The sequence below is a fragment of the Caloenas nicobarica genome, chromosome 21, assembly GCF_036013445.1.
Source record: "Caloenas nicobarica isolate bCalNic1 chromosome 21, bCalNic1.hap1, whole genome shotgun sequence".
NCBI lineage: Eukaryota > Metazoa > Chordata > Aves > Columbiformes > Columbidae > Caloenas > Caloenas nicobarica.
The window spans coordinates 5,003,416-5,021,368 of NC_088265.1; the positions used below are offsets into that span (position 1 = coordinate 5,003,416).

General features: G+C 45.4%; 1 protein-coding gene across 6 annotated transcripts in view; it reads right to left on the bottom strand.

Moving 5' to 3' along the window:
• The window catches only part of PPP1R12B (protein phosphatase 1 regulatory subunit 12B), a 122,393-nt gene that overhangs the window by 89,919 nt on the left and 14,521 nt on the right, over positions 1–17,953 (bottom strand). For all 6 annotated transcript variants that reach the window (XM_065649324.1, XM_065649322.1, XM_065649325.1 and 3 more), the window contains exon 2: positions 1,260–1,390. In XM_065649324.1, the coding sequence (XP_065505396.1) occupies positions 1,260–1,390 (131 nt within the window). The remainder of the gene's footprint in view (positions 1–1,259; positions 1,391–17,953) is intronic.

Here is a 17,953-nt window from a genome sequence, read left to right on the forward strand (position 1 = left end):
CAGCTTTTATCTCAGAAAAAATACTTTGAGAAACTACCTTTTATGTTTGCCTGTTCTTTGGTTCCAGTTATTCTAGTGTTCCAGGTCATATATTTGAGCAACTATTGAAGTCTCAGAGCAGCTCGCTGATGCACACCAAGCAGTCTGGTACCAGTATCTTGCCTGAGACAGACTGTTAGTCCTTTGTCAGCACAATGAAAGCTCAGATCAGGTGCAGGATGCTATTTCAAACCCCGGAATCAGAAATTGTGCCAAGAAGAGCCAAACCTTGGTTGGGAGTGACTTAGAGCAGGTTACCACTTTGCTTTAAACATATGGACAAAACTCTTGGTTATACTTGCTGTCTCTTCTTTCATATGCATTTGATGTTTGTACTCACTAGATCTATGGCAGGCCACAGAATTTCATTTGATTATGTCCAAACTGAGCCCAACATTTCGTGTTGTAAACAAAACAAACACAAGACAATGCTCTAATTGTGAGTTAAGTCACAAGCAGCTACTTTTATCTACTCCATTCTTCACCAGGCAGTATGCAAGGAACAGAAACATAAGATCTGAATCTGAAGAAAAAGCAATGATGCTGTTGGCATATTGGTGCCTCTGGAGCCCAGAACAACACATCTCTCTCTCAAAAGTCTCCACGCAACTGCCATACTGCTCACATAGGCATGGCTATGGTGAGAAAATATAGTTGCTCTGCAAAGCCTCAAAATAAGGGTAAGCACCTGCACAGTCCCTCTTTGAATTGTTTTATAGCACGCCATGTATCTACTATTCAGTGTATACACTAGAATAGCTATATATGTGTATTTACACTAACATATATTTTGTACAGAGACAGAATTCTTTTCAGTTAGAGGAATAAAATCCCATATCGCACTTAAAATTCTGCACGGGCTCCCCGCTGACGGCAGCGCATGGCAAAGACGCTCAGCAGCACCAGAGCTGGGCTTCGTTCCACAGCTCCATATTAGCGTACCCGCCAGCGGCCGTGTTTCCCTTGCGCTTGGCATTTTAGCTAAAGTATCTAATGAATCATAAGTCACTGTAATGGGATCAGCAAAAGGCGACCAGTTGCAGGATCCACCTTAACCCTCACAAACTGAGAATTCAGTAACAGGAGAAATCCGTCTATTTTCAGCATTGCTTCCCAAAACGTTGCATAAGTCTCAGAGCATCAGTTGCCTGGGTAGCTGCTCCGAAGAGGAAGATGTGATGAGTGTTGTAAATACCCCAAATAGCCCGAAACTCACTCACTCTGCTATGTTCAGATAGCCGCAGGATGCCACCGCGTGCAGAGGGGTCCAGCCCTCGTTGTCTTGCTGGTTCACGTTGGCTCCGTTTTCTACCAGGAACTTCACCATGTCCAGGTTCTCATCTATACAGGCCTGAGGGAGAAGGGGAGGGAAGGGTGGGAGGGAATAGCGAGGGAATAGCGAGGGAATAGCGAGGGAATAGCGAGGGAACAGGGAAGGAAGGAAAAAAAAAAAAGGCATTGGTGTTAAATCAAGCGTACAAGCTCCATTTGCAGTTTATCGGCAGCAGGTAACTCCTGGATTGAATTTCCCACACTGTGAACTAGCGCATCTTAAAGCTTAAGGTGGCAGGAAGTTGGGAACTAAAATAAATTAACTTCGGAGCTTGCAAAAATTAATTGTAACTGCGAGAGTCCCCAGGTGGGCAACCTCTGAATTTGCTCAAGCTTTACTTCTCACCAGTAGATCTGTCTCCCTCCTCTCTCCCACACTGATTTCTCCCTGGAGCGGGGATGCGCTGTAAAATGATATATCTGTATTAGTTTTAGGTATGGCATCAAATTCCTCTAAGCAAGGTAAGCTGTGTACTTAGATTATGTTGTTCCCTCAAATTGTCAATGAAATAACATGACAATGAACAAAATGAGCTATCATTAGTGATAGGGGTGAGCAGGGAAAGCTCGAGCTCGCAATGCCTGACTGAAGCCGATCATCTGTATCCTGTACCCTTTACAGACGTAACCATAGCAAAAGCAGAATTTTAAAGAATAACTTCTTTGTTCAGCAGTATTTATTCATTTTCCCGTGTATAACAAAGCACAACTTTCTCTGTTAGCTCTACAGACCTCATGAGCTATTGAAGAGAACAACAAGCCTTCATTAGCCGCTGTATTAATTGTGCAGCCTGGGTTTACAGAGACCTGCTCTCTTTGAAGCTGCCAGAAGAAAACCCAGCTAGATTTTGAAGTCTCAGCGCTTCTGTTGGGTGGAATTCCTCCTTCCTCAAATTCCTGGCTACAGCACGTTCTGCATGGCATTTCCAGTTCACTGGAGGCTGCTATTTAAGGATGAGCTGGGAATTTAATACATAGGTCCAAATGCACATGCCCCAGCTGAGGAGCACCGAGCATGACCAGGAGGCAAACGGACTTTTACCGTGTGCCCGTCCACAGGCAGAAACCCAGGAGGGAATCCAGAGAGGGAATCAGCTTGGTCAAAATTCCTCTGAAATCACAGCACTTGATTTTTTTATAGCCTGATGTGGGCACATCTATCAGTTACGGTGGGCTGATGACTTCCAGATGATCGTTCTTCTAAAATGAGCAACGCTGACTATCCATTCCTGTCCTAGCAAGTAATGAAAATGAGGAAATTGTCTTTAACCGATACTTCCTCCCAAAAAGGGACAATCCTACATTATCCAGCACATCGATCTATGCTGCATTGCTCATGCCCTACACCAGCACATCCACCTCTTGCTATTTCTACTCCAAGTGTAAATCCCAAACTAGCCTTTCACCCCGCAAACACAAGTTACTCCTATATTTGTCGGCTCACAAGCAGCCATGTGAAAGGCTACTCGTGAACTTTAAAAGTTTTTAAACCTCTTGCCTCTAAGGAAGCGTGCTCCAGAAAACTAACGCCTAGGACAGGCCCTTGGCAAAAGCTGGCAGCGTCAGCATGCTTCCTTGCTCTGTTTTAGACCGGTTTAACCTTAATCTGTGCCAGACAATCACAATTCTAGAAATAGTTTAGCTTCAGGGACTGCCCATGGACTGGCTCTCCCACCCTCAGGCACAAATCGGCTTCATCCTGTAGACTCAGCACTGGGGAACGTCCCTTAGATTATTTCAGGCCCTAGAGCTGGGGAAAAACAAAAGCAAATTAAAGAGACTGAAGAGCATCACACTGAGGTTGGAGGAGTCCCAGGTCGAAGCGCAATGGGTAAGACACAATTAGGTCTGAGCAAAGCGGACGCAAACCAGGTTCTACCAGCAGCCTCAAGAGAAAGGTTTGTTCTTTGGTCCTCCTTTAATTAGATCATCTGGTCCAATCTCCTGCTCAAAGCTGGGCTAAACCTGGTGTTAGACCAGGCCTGCTCCAGCCAGGTTTTACTGTTTGCAAGGATGGAGACTCCAGGGCCTGTCCCAGCGCTTCACCATCCCCTCGGTGGGTCATTTTTCTTACTATCTAACCAGGATTTTTCTTGCTGCAATTTCCGTGGTAGAGATGCAGCCTCTCAGCAGGTGATGAGAGCTGCAAACACAAACCAAATATTCCCGCTGTACAGGGGAACTAAGGTGTGCTCAACATGCAGATGATTAATTTTAAGACGTACTTGAGAAGGGATATGCTCCTGATTCCCATAATCCTGTAAACTACGCAAAAAAATGTGTTAAGTGCTTACGGCCATAATGACACACTCAAATGCAGGAGGAAGGTAAAGCATCCAATGCACACAGAGCTGGACATGGGCACACAGAAGAACATAATAATCCCTTTTCAGTTCAAGGAGCAATTTTTCGGGAATTCGAGTCCAAGCCTGCAAAATTCAGATCTAATCTCTATGTTAATGCCACCCGTATTTATTGTGATATACTTGAAATTTTCCCCCCAACACATCTCAACTAAATTACACTTCCAACCTTATCGATGAGTTATTTTACATTTTGACCTGGGGATGCAAACATTAAACAGCACTTTTAAAATAAAACTAACTTCACCTAAAAGCCTATTGCTCTGCGAACGGCCAAGACAAGCTCGCCCATGCTGTGGCTTCTTCTGAGCACAATCACATCTGGCTGACTACAGAATTATAGGCTCAAAGAAGAATTTTATCAGCGTGGCCCTGACAAAGCAGCCAGGCAGATATTTCGTGCCTGCCCATACGTACTGCTCTGCTGTGTTTGAGTATTACCTACAGTTTGCGTGTAAATCTAAATTTAGACTCAAGAATGGCTCTATATTGTGAGCTTTGCGTGTATTTGATAGGGAATTATATTTACATTGTTTATCGCTTAAAGCACCCAAATACACCCAGTACACCTGCACACACTGGAATCGGCCAAGAGAAAACACCAGCTCTTGCTCAAGCCCCTGGATATACTGAACCCTAAAATTAAATATCTGTTTAATGCACAAAAGAGCCCCCACGCCCTTTCTTTTCATTTGTTTCCTGTTACTGGCCCTGTTGCTCTGCCAGTCCCTGTCTCGCGTGGTTCCTATGGAACGCACGCTAGAAACAGGAGGGATAATGGGATCAAACTCCACCTGTCCCTCCCCAGAAATCGCCGTAACTCGACTCTCCTGGCTGCCCAGGACATAAAACGGTGACAAAGTGACAAAAGCTGACAACAGCAGGCGCTCGGTCACTTCCCCGAGGGAACCGTAACCCATTTCATCCTTGCTCGGTGCATTTGCCACCAAGGAAAATCAAGCGCGAAGGTGTATTAAGTCCTCAGTGGAGCAGCAGCGTATTCCTTAATATCTAAGAAAAATAACTCGCTCCACCCTTCTGCACCGAAGTATCACAAACTGCTGTTGGAGTTGTGTGATCAAGCAATGTGACACTGCTCGGCAAATATTTCTTTTGGTATTAGTTAGTGACACATAAGAATAGAAATGAGCACAGAGCTGAGTAACACAAATGGTTTTTTAAATGGCTGCGTTGACATTGGCGAGTGTGACTTCTGGCCTGCCTCAAATATCGAAACGCAAGGATTTTTTGCATTTTTGTAATATTGCATAATACTAATTATACTGGCCAAGATTTTAAACAGTGGGGTGGAAAAGGAGTTTCAGAAAACGGGATTCGACAAACAGAGGTACTGAACAAGGCCCATTCAGTTCGGAAAATCTCATCGTCTCATGTACCAAACTATCAGGCACTGGATTATTTGCATCATTTTTTTAGTTCTAAAAGAACTAAAAGATTCTAAAAGAAAACTCTGCTTACATCTTAATATGCTACGGCATATTTAAGACACCTTGGAGCAATAACTTTGAGGCCAACAATTGGATTAATGAGTAAAACTGGTAATTTCTAAAGACCTTTTGAATTTTAAGAACATTAGAAAACACACGTGAAAGAGTTAGGACAGATTAAACGGCAGCTTTTAGGGGCTGCAATGTATTTCTGTGTATACTCTTAAAGTATTAACTGCTTAACGCTTACATGTTATCACAGAATTAATATTTGCACGCACATCATTGGTATTAATAATTTCACACATGACATGATTTTACCAAGCTACAAATGAAAGAACAAAAAATTCTCACTGTTTAGAAATCCCCAGGGCACACACTTGCCCACCTAAAATTCCTGAGAGTCCTGACTGCTGGTACCGCTGTAGAAAATCCCTGTTGTGCGTTTTATTGTGTATATCTGCAAAATTCGGCACTGCCAAATACAAGAAAAATGCATTCGCTGAGATTCAGAGGATAAATTTTACCTTCTGGCCAAGCAAAACGAGTTACCGGAGGTTACCGATAGGAAGTAAACGGGGTAGACATGTCCTCCCTTAAGTACTATTAATCCTCCAACCTTAAATTTAGGAGAGTGGGTAAGTTTAGTAACTCGAGAGGCTCCACCACTATGTGAAGTTCTCCTCTTTTATTTGATGCAGCGTTCCTTGGGAACATTTTAAGAATAACTACATCGGACAGCAATATTACAAAGCAAACACCTGCCCCTACAACCCCAGCGGGAGGAAAGAAAGTCACAAAAAGTCGGTGGAGAAGTAACAGCATCTTTTTGGCGGGTGGTTATTTAACGTGAGGAAACGCTCCCTCCCCTAAACTGCCCTTGAAATTTGCTTTGCATGAAAGAAAAAGTGGACAGGCTTAATTTTTAGGCGCTGCTAACCCTCAGCTTGGTTACACACACACAGAAGACACTAAAAGTGAGGTTAACTACAGAGCACAGCAGTTTTGTCTCTAAACTTTTAATTCCTTCTTTATGCTCTCTCTCCGTAAAAGATATAATAGAACCCTCAAGGCGATGCGACGGGGTGGGAGGACGTGGCGAGGATCCCTCCCTCTAACCGGAGATCTAATCTCTTGCCATCCTTTGCATCTCTCTTGGCAGCTGGGGAGCTCTGAGTGCTCTGGACGGCACCAACACCCGACGGTTTTAGCCGGCGTGGATGCAAAGTGCAGCCAGTGCCTAGAATTGCCCGCTAACCTCCGAGAAAGTTGGCTCATCGCATTTAAATCCCGGGCATTGCCGGGCAAGGCTCCATCCCCAGCTCCCGCTGTTCCTCCAGCTCCTGGCAGGGGACCAGCATTTCGCAGTTTTTCCATAGGGAGGAAGTGCTCAGTTTCTAAAATTTGCAGATACGGCATATTAGCTTCCCCCTCTTAGATAACAGGTGTAGCCCTTTGCAGCCACTGTATTTATTTTATTTTTTTTTTTGCCAGCAACTCCTGCCAAGCCATTCTTCCTTCAAGCATGAAGTTTACATTACAGTAACGAAATGGGGGACACCAGGAAACGTTACAGAACAACGCTGCAAAAACTCCGCTCGTCTGGCAAGGCTCGTTCAACAACCAGACAAAATCTGATCCTTATCTTCAATGAAGCCTCATTATTATAATGGTATTGTTAGTGTTTGCTCCTTCCTCGGAACACAAGAGCATCATCGAACTTGTGATGAGTGTCGGCAACACAACGGCTCCAACGGCCCGCTGAGGTTTTTGGTTTGCAGATCTCCTGGGGGAGACAGAGATGGAATGATCAGGAGTACAAGGAGCCACATGGGATGGGACTGGAGGGTTCAGAGGACCAAGAATTGAGCTCCAACAAGGTGTAAACAGTAAAATACTGCTCACTTTCTAGGGGTTGCATCACATTTAGCAAAACCCCAGCATACGACTGGTGTTACACTCGCACTATATGCAGGATGGCAGGTAGGGGAGCAACTAAACCACCTGATGAATTGCTAAGAAATGACTTGGGATCAGCTAAGTGAGAAGAAAAGAAAAAAAAAAAAACAAAACAAACCACACCACCTTTTTGCCTCTACATGGAGAAAGGGGGATGGTTACAAACCCAGCAGAACACAGAAGCCACAGCAATAATTGCACACCCGCAGTGCTGTCACAAGCGCCCAGACTAAGGCAACTTTTCTTCACAATTAACCCAGTATTTCGGTAGTTTAACATATTAATAAATACATGAACAACACTCAGTGCAACCGTTTGCAGCAGAACAGCTCTTGTCAGCGCTGACGAGCTCCCCAGCTGCCGTTTACCAGCACAACCAACAGCGCCGCGTCCAGCCACACACGGACCAGCGGTGAACTTGGCCGAGAGCTCCTTGCGTTTCCAAATGCAGCCCCATTGAGGAAATATTTAGTTTACAAACTCTATGTCACATCACCCAGTGTCATACGATCGCGGAATAAAATAGCAGCAGCGTGCATACAAGAGCTTGGAAGCAAAGTCAGCCAGGAAACCTGTAATAACCGTTGTGGTTTTAATTTGGGCTGTATTTAATTCCCTGGTGCTGCCTCCTTGGTTGGTCAGGATTTGAGAGAGAGAACATTTTCTCAAGGTGGAGAAAAGATGCAAGAAGGGAAAAGAAGAAAGGGCAACGTGTTTGGCTTCTGTGCTACATGTTTCTACTATGAATACATCAGTCTGGTGACAGAATCCCGTCTCGGTGACTTCTCTGTGCAGAACAGTGAAAATCTCATGATCCCACCATAAAAAGCACTAAAAGCAGAATATTCTCTGTGTGCATGCAAATGCAGTCTTGAATTCAACACGAGACCTCCACGACAGGTTAAGTAGGTTTAAGTCCAGGTTGCCAGGTCCCTCCTGTCCCAGCCATACCTTCCTGCACCTTGTCTTGCACAAGACCTTTTTCATTCACATTTTCCAAGTGTAAAGGGACAGACGTACCCAGAGAGTGTTGCCTGTCTAAGCTGGGTGGGATGTTACCCTCACAGTACCTGTCCTTTCCCACTGCCCACAGACAAACCCATTTAGCATAGGAAGGGATGAATCCAACCCTCAATGATTTACCAGCAGAGAAACCTCCAAGAGCCAAGATTTACCAGGTCACTCCTGAACCTGATGCTGGAGATGGTTTTCTCTACCACAACCTTATGCTATGTGATTCCTGTGACTGTAGCACCTTGAGGAGTTTTAGAAATGGTTCAAGAGTGACTGCAAACCAGAGGATGACACTGACACCAGCAGCACCATTAACTGTCACTATGCTGGGCTGGAAGAACTAGCAGGCCAGTTAAGTCATGGCACATAGGTTTCAATCAAAGGGGTTACATGACAAAACTTTCATCTCTACTGCTCTGCCATACGTCTAAAAAATATATTTCTAACAAGGTTAGCTGGGAGCTGAAGGGAGTCAGTCTTCCACTGAATGCAAAGAGTAAATATATGATGTCAACATATACTGCGAACGCCAGCAAGCCCGACGACAGCTGAACAGCGTCAGGGTTAAATCTGGGAACACAGAGAGAAGAGTTCACAGAAAACAAAGAGAAAAACTCTCCCAAAATAGCCTTGCAACTGTCACCACCAGCGACTGTCAGCGCTGGCAGGTCTGACCTTGCCACTGTGCCTCACGATCACAGCTCTGCTCTTCAGAACCGGCACCACCAAAAATTCCCCTTTCAAGTGATGCTGTATCTCACAGATTACACTCACCAGTGACTTTGGGAACAACAAACAGCTCGTACTGTTGCTCCTGCAAAAACACGGAGCTTTTGCACCTTCCTTTCTCTCTTTTCCATCCCAGCTTCAGGGCGTCCTTATGGCCACGATGCTCTGCGTGGGCACTTCTGTACCGTGAACCCAATTTTAAAATCCTTGTGCAAATCTAATTCTGAAACAATTGTATTAGAGCCAGCAGAAAGATGTAAATTCTGTTTTAAAGAGAGAAGGGGGAAAGGGAGGGCAATGAGATTTAAAGGCTATTATTCATTTTCTAGTCTGATTAATTAGCTATGTTGCTTCATTTTTTCTCAGCAGTTGAGTCATACTTCTCATATAAGCAGGAAAAGAGATATGGATTATGTCAGATTTTTCCACTGGAAAAAAACCCCACAACAACTAGAAGTACTCAGCAGTATCCATGCCGGTCATCAAAAGAAACCAACAACAAATCTCTTGCAGTGATTAGCACAACAAAAAACCCAGTAGAGCACAAGCGGAGAGAGGAATACGTGCAAAGGCATAATTATTTCATGAATGTAGGATTTCCAAGAAGAAATAGCAGCACGAAATGTCAGGTGGAGAGTGATTTGAATAGCAGCCACATTTTGAACCTCTCCACACCTTTATATACGCACTGGGGACACCAACTTATGTACAAGGAGGTAGATGTAAATATCTGCTGCACTAGACTATAGATGGCTTAGCTAAATGTCTGTGAAATTCTTTATAATTATCAGGACTCCTGCTCTAGCTGTGCAGCGGTGGTGTTGCCAGTGAACGCTGGAGCCCCACGTTTGCTCCTCCGCACGCCAACGCGTCCGGCTCCGCTTCGCTGGGAACAACTGGAACCACCGCTGCGGAGAAAGAGACCGTCAGTCGGACACTCACGTGTCTGCATTACTGAAATGGGAAGGAAATGCGGAAAAAAACCTAAATTGCCCTGCTAGGACGATAGGCATAGGCATGCAGTGCTGCCATCTTTTTGCCCCTCGTTTAGTGTTTTTAATCAAACAGCGTTTTGGCAAATCCAGGCAGATCAGCAAGGAGCACCGACATAAGTGTTTCACTCTGCAAAGAGCCACAGGGTTTGGCCCCTTATGCCAGCCCCTTGTAGTATTTGTGCTCCCACGTGTCCAGCAACCTGTGCTCCATTCACCGCCCGTTCAAACAGGACCCAGCACAGCAATTTTTCCACGTCCACGGCACTTCTCCTCGGCGGTCAATGGACCAGTTTGCCATTTGTCGTCAGAGAGCAGAACACACAGCTCTAAACCAGAGACGGGCCATGAGGGGCTGACTTCAAAATCCAACCTAGATCATCGTTTTACTCCCTTTTCATCATCTTCATCCCCCTAATTCCAACATTATTTTTAATACCTGCTATTTCAGCAGCAGTTGGAAGCTTTGTACCATCTGAGAGGAGCTTGAAATGAGTCCAGTACTTGACCAACTGCCAGCACTAAAAATAAAGTCTTTCTGTCACCAAAAAGCAGGGACTGCCAGTTTTCTAATGGTGTAGAGCAGCATTAGCTTTTCAAGTCTCACCAGTTTAGTCATTCTGACCACTAAGTATGTCAGTTCTCTCCCACTCAGCCAGCACTCTCTGGCACTGGATCAAGACAGTATATATAAAAACCTGCCCTTAAATTACTGAAGTTTTAGTTCCTGCCCGAAATAGCTCTCCATTTCATAATTAGAAAGCTCACAAGCATTTCACTCCTGTGTGGAAAATGGAAATCCAGCTACTGCAGGTTTGCTTAGCAAACACATGTTCTGCTAACAACCCCCTTGCTCTTCAGCTCTACAGGTGCTCCATCAGTGCTCATACTGTACCTATTTAATGCAGCTCCTAAAGGCACTTCTACAATGCAAGCAAAATAGATATGTGGTTTCTGCCATCAGCTCTACTACAGAAACATATTCTAAATTTCCAAGATGCAACCTTAGATCAGCTGCAGCCAAACTAATGTGGTCTCCTGCAGCTCAGCGCTGACACTCGTGCTGTTGGTTTGAACAGAGGTTGCAGAGCTCAACCAGAGGTTGCAGAGCGGTGTGGTAAGGCCAATGCCAAATGAAGACTAACCTTGTCAATAATGGGAAAAAAAAACCCAAGTATTATCAGTTTTCAGCCCACTGGCAAGGTTAGTGCACTCGCACTGTACCTGCTGGAAGGGTGAGATGGGCAGGAGGGCACGGCAAGGCCAGTCCTGCTCCAGCAAACCACCCTCCACGGAGAGAGACTCTCCAGGCCTTCTCCCAACTGGTCAGAGACGTGGAAACACAGCTGCAAATGATTTTAGCTCCAACTTGGCCACCTCAAGGTGAGATTTGTGTTACCCGGCTACAGATCTCGAAGACAGACAGAGAATCATAGAACGTCCTGAGCTGGAAGGGACCCACAAAGACCATCGAGTCCAACTCCCATCCCTGCAATGACAACCCCACAGGTCACACCATGTGTCTGAGGACGTTGTCCAGTCTCTTCTTGAACACTGTCAGGTTGGGGCCGTGACACCTCCCTGGGGAGCCTGTTCCAGTGTCCAGCACCTCTGGGTGAAGAACCTTTTTCTTTACCCTGTCCCACAGCAGGATTTTGCAGCAGGATCTGCTGCCTTTGTCCTGCCCTGTCTGACACCAGCCAGCTGAGCCTCTCCCCAGCCAGGGGCATTGATATTAATACTCATTTGATACCCCACTGAACAGATCCAGGGGCTAAACAGGCTCCCAGTGGGACCAGACAAGCACTTACACTGGTGCAAAAAACACTAGACAAGAGCAGCAGGAAGGGCGGGACTGAGATAGTCTTAAGCTGCCGCTTAACCATTCACTTGGACATCTTGCTTATGTCCAGACAGGCAGCTCAGGCTGCATACAGCCTGGGGAAAAACTCGGTTTTTCCAATAGATAAAACAACAAAGTCACTCCAGGCCTAGTATCGCTTCCACAGAAACAAGCTCATCCTTCCAGGTGCCAAAGCTTGTGCAGGGGAAGCACCACGAGCTCCTGCAAACACCAACAAGTGCCTAATTAGCGCTAAGTAAGGGTGAAGATGATGAAAACAGTGGCTACATGCAGAAACACCTCGACACACCTGCAAATGAAAAGAAAGAGGAGATTCCTTTGGTGGCTTTATAGACAGTTTATTCAGAAGCGGAATATTAAGCTCTCAGTTTTTGTGCACATCGTCTTGCAGCCACACCAGGTTTTGTTTCAAGATCTGAATCTCACCTTTGTGGCCAGAAAAAAAAAGCTGGTTTCTAAAAAGAAAAACATACCCTCATTAATTCTACTTATTCATTTTCATTGCCAACCCTGGAGTCTGAGAAAATTTAAATTTTCTTCTCCATGGTTGGAGATTCAAGTATCCATCCTGCAGGCTCGTGGGGGCTCAGCAAAAATGATCACTAGACAGACGTGTAGCAGCTTGCTCAGTCATTTTCCACTCCCGCGCAACACAGTCTTCACACTCAAGTAAATAAGTGGTTTTTCTGAGTTTTCCCATTCTTCTGATGCTACCTGAACCAGAGCCCATGGCTGAACCGCCGTGAAGTGTCGTCATCCCAGCAGGAAAAGACAGCACAGTCACAGGGCACAGGGTCTTCTTTGAAGCGTAACAAATGACGGAGCAGACAAAGAGGCTGCTGGACATAGAAATCTTTCTAAAAACGAAGTGACTCCGCATTTCTTCCGTGCAGGACCATCGCTAAGATTTTTGCAAGTGTTTCTGTTTCCAGTGCAGTCACTCGGATTTGCAATGTCACTAAACATGATGCAGCTGTACAGGGATGTTTTCTTTTAAATCCTAGTGAAACCTTGATATAATTTGCTATTACAGCAGAAGATAAGCTATATATTTTCTTAAAACATAGCAAAAAACCCAAAAAAATCTATCTAAACACAGCGATTTAAGGTCTGGACTATGACTAGCATTTTTGGAGTGGTAGGAGGAGAATCCAGGAGTTCATGGCCCTATGACAGGCTGGGTACATTTCTTCATAATAAACTTTTCAAAACCTCCCAATCCGATTTGCACGAGTTTTCAAACATCAACCACACTTCCAGGCAGAGTTCATTTGAATTCACCTTGATTCACAGGAAAATAATACGAAAAAAAATTCGTTTGACACTATTAGGGCTGCTCAATCCATAGGGAAGCGTCTTGTCTTTTTTTTCTTTTGTTAAATCCTGTGGGAAACAAACTAAAGCAAATCTCAGCATGGCCACCACCAATAAAATCATTCAGTGCTGGCTCCTGAGCATATACCCGCGATCAGCCGCCCAGACAGACGTCAGGGACCCTGTCCTGGTGATGCCCACAGAACAAGAGGTGGTGGCAAATACATGATTGAGAGCAAGTGATCTGTAGAATAAGGTCACTGGGGAGGGACAAGTGCTGCTAGACCCTCGCACAGATGCTTTATTAGTCACTGAGCACTGTAATAAGTGTATTAACGATGCTGCCGCGCACTGAACTCCTGTCAAACCACGACACCAGAGATCTTCCCAGTTTGAAGGATGGACACAACTCAGGTGTCAACTTTCCCCAGTGACATTAATGAGTCTAATCAAGAACTGTGGTCTCTTTGATCAAAGAAAAACAGACCTGATACCAACTTTTATGTTTTCCTAAGAGTAACGTAAACCCATTTACCGCGGCAACGTCGCGCACATGCCCCGCGTGGTTCAGATACCGGCCGCCCAGCGCGAGCTCCTGATCGAGAGCTCTGTCAGGACCTTTCAAGTGTCACACAGCCCTGGCCAGCAGATGCCAAAAAAAGGATGTAGCCAGAAATGGATAGAGCAATGAACACACACAGCGACGGGAGGAGCGGCCAGGACAGCGAGCTCTCCACCTCGGGAACTACCATTTACAGAAGCAGCAGCCAGGCAGGCTGACTGGGCTTACTGGTGAACTCCAGCAATTACTCGTCCTGAAAGTAAAACTAAACCCGGTGGAAGTCCAGCGTGAGGATGGTGATTTCCATGTTTGTTGTACGGCGTCACCCGCGCATTAGTCTGCCTGGCAGGTGGGTGGCACAGGCGATCCTCAGAAACAAAGTGCCATAACTCAGGCTAGACACAAGGAAGAAATTTTGGACCCTGAGGGTGATGAGAGCCTGGCCCAGGTTGGCCAGAGAGGTGGTGGATGAACCATTCCTGGAGACATCCCAGGCCAGGCTGGACAGGGCAACTGTTGGTCTCTTCTCCCAAGGAACAAGCGCCAGGACCAGAAGAAACGGCCTCAAGTAGCACCAGGGGAGGTTGAGGTCGGATCTGGGGAACAATTTCTTCCCCAAAGGGCTGTCGGGCATTGGAATAGGCTGCCCAGGGCAGTGGTGGAGTCACCATCCCTGGAGGGGTTTAAAAGGTCTTTAGACAAGGTTCTTAGGGACATGGTTTACTGCTAGAGCCAGGTTATGGTTGGACTCGATGATCCTGAGGGTCTCTTCCAACTGAAATGATTTTATGATCTGGGTGAAGATGTCCTTGCACATGGCAGAGGTTGGACTAGATGAGCTTTGAAGGTCCCTTCCAACCTAAACCATCCAATGATTCAATAACCCAGATGGTGAACAGGAGAAATTTAGGAGAGGGCAAGGTTTGTTGACACAGTCCAGCTGCCCGAGCCATGAAACAGTCTCAGTCCTGAGTGGATCATCCCATGTCTGCTGAAGAAGGAAGAGACACAAAGAGCATCATGCAGGACTTCCAGAGGTACCACAAGGCAGCCCCATCTCTGTGCCAGCTGTGAAGGAAGAGGAGGAGCTCAGGGGATGAAGCAGGGAGCTGATGGTTGGGAGAATAACCCAGCAGATGGGTCTGTCTCACGGGGAACGTGATTGCATGTCTCCAAGGTTCCCAGTCTGAAGCAAGAGTTGGGCCATGAGTGATTCTGTGATCAGACAGACAGACAGACAGGTGGTGATAGCCACAGACTGTGTGGTCACCTGCCTGCTGCAGGACTGACAGACACACAGCCAGGAGAGGCTCTAGAAACACAACGGCTTGAGTTGGAAAGTTGGACAGCAGTACTTCTTGGGTATCACTCTTGGAAATCACATAACGGCTACACGTAGGACAAGATCAATGGACAAGTGGCAAGTGTCTCAACGGACGGCTGAGAAAATGGAAAGGAGTTGTCACTGGGAAGTGACGAGAGCCCCGGAATAGAGAAAGGGAGAGATATTATCAAACCCCAAAAGAACCAAGCGGCTGGTGCTTACATTAGTGGATGGTAGGATACAGACCAGTGGATGCACGGGAGGTGGTGATATTTTGGAAAAGAGCCACTAAGGCTTTTACAGAGGGAAGTTGTATGACAGAAAGATACCAGAGTCCTTCAAAGGGCAAATAAGCAGAAAGGTAAGAGAGATGCAGGTGACAGAATCCACAGAGACTTCCCAAAGGCCCCTAAAGACACAAACTGCATGGCTAAAAAGACCCTCGCACGATTAAACGTATTTTGTGATGGGGGGACCAGAATACATGATGCATTTTCTTCCTGGAGATGTCTGCAGAAATCTTTCCTGACCCGGTACTGCCAAATGTACTAAATAAAGGACCTGGAATAGGAGGGGATTAGTGAGGTGATAAAGTTTGTTGATAAATCTATTCAAGGGGGTAGAGAAAAGGACAAACTTGAAGAAGAATCTTATAATACTGAGCAACTGGTGAGAAAATGGCAGATGAAATTCAATGCAGATAACTGCGGAGTGAATCACAGGCAAAAAATACACCTAACGTCATATAACAAAATGAAAGGCTCTGAGCTTATTACTGCCATTCAGGAAAGAGCTCCTAGGATTATAAGAAATATCTGTAGGAAAATATCAGCTCCAAACTCAAAAAATCAAAGCAAATGCTAGAAATTACTTGGAATGGAACAAAACAAAACAGAAAATATCATTAGGCCCCTACGTAATGGTGCACTAGAGTTTCAGTTCCATAAGAAATTCTAGTCTCCACAACTAAAAAAGATGTGGTAGACACGAATGGGAGATGAATTAGAAAAAGCTTAACTTAAAAAAATTAAAACAAAACAAGAACACAGACAACTTGCCTCATTTTCCAAAAGCATTTCTTAGGGATTTCTATGGCATCACAAATACGGTTTATACTATTTGTAGGGCACCACAGAAACAGACAATGCTTTGGGGGGAAAAAAATGGCTAAAGAAGAATTCAGAAACAACAAGGTGTAAAAGGTTTGGGGAAAACAGGCCGCTCGTTCCACACTTTGCCATAACCTCGACTTGCTACGGCTGCACCAGAGGGACTCGGTTTGGGTCGGAAACCACAGGATTCGGCACAGACTGGAAACCTTGAGCCTGCGTGAACACTCATCTGAAAGCCTCATCAGCACGGACTAACAAGGCCCAGCTCTGTTCCTCCTGTTCAACAAAAACACAGAGACAAGAGATCACATTTTACCAGCGTGAGATACAACCCAAGCGGAGAACTCCAGGAACAGAAGCCAGACTCCAAGTTCTCCTGACAAACATTCTCACAACAAAGCGAAACAGGAAGATTCCTTCACATTACTTCTAATTTTGCTTTACCGTCCCCTCATTTCCATCCCCACTGGGTAATTAAGGGCTGGCTGAATGACTCAGGGGGTGCTGCTGAAGAAGAAAGCAAATCTCATTCTGGAATACATTACAGACAACTGCTGGTTGTAAGGCCCTGAAGAAAATTATTCTTGGGCTGGAGAGATCTCCACTGAAGTATCGCGTTCCATTTGAAAGCAACGTAGTCCTAAGAAGCCCAGAAGAGAACAACAAGGCTCACTGTGAGTTTAGAAGACATCAGCTGGTTGGAAAGGTTAAATAAAACCAGCTTTACTGTACCTATGTAAAAGGAAAAAAAAAAAAAAGTTTGAGAAGAACAGTCTTCCAGTAGTGGGAAGGCTGTTATGAAAAGGAAAGCAATTGAAAAACTGGAAGAAAACAAAGAATTCGGTTTCATTTGGAAGAAAGCGGAACTGGGAGAAAAGCTTCCCAAGCACCGAGCTCGCCAGGCGCTGTAGCAGGTTCCCAGGGGAGGTACAGATGAGCTCTTCGCAAGGATGTTTAGGACCAGACAAGTTAACCGGCTTTGGAAAAAAGCTCCGATCAACTCAGTCATGCCTTCGTGCAGGTTTTCTGTGCCCTCCTGCAGTCCAGTGCTGCCAGCGCCGAGACGCCAACCCGACCAAGAAAGAGCAAATGCCAAAACGCCACACAAATGGTAGAGGAAAAGATGCAGCTTTCAGCATCGTGCTACAGACGGAGAACTATCAAAGCGCTGCTCGAAGAAGCCAAAGGACTAGCAAAGCAGCTTAGACAGACTGGAGCAGGGATGAGCGGTCCCAGTCACTGAGACCAGGCCATGGCAACAAATAAAAGGAGAAAAAAAATAAAGAACTGGCAGCTTTGTCAACACCAGGTATTCCCAAATTTCCAAGACTGAGGGTTACGTCACTAGAACGCTGTATTTTAAAAGATAACCCTGGAGTCAGATTACATTAAAATGTCTTATTTTCCCTAATGCAGCAGTTCTTGTTTTGGACAGGGCTTGAATTTTTAAGCGGCCAGTACAATGTGCAGGAAGCCGGGCAAAATGTCAGCACATGGATTCCCTCCCAGCGACTACAATCAATTCTTTGTTCCTCGCTCACTTTCTGCAACATTGAGCAATTTTCTTAAAGATTAACAGCACCTAAACTAAATGGAAAAGAACAAATTTTGTGGACCGACTGAGCTGTAGACAAGCCGATACTCGAAATAGCTATAAGACAATATTTGGCCATAAGCACAGGGCTCCTTCTACAGCGGCTATTAATAAGGGATCAAAAATAACTCACGCAATATGCTCTCAAGTTGAAACCTTGGCGCTGCTGGCGTACAGGTTGGCACGGTCCTCAAGTCCCTCACCAAGAGACAGACAAATTTACCACTTATCTTTTCCAGCGGGAGGGAACGCTTGATCAGAATAACTCCAGCGATATCCATGTAAAAGACAAACCATTTAAGGCTGC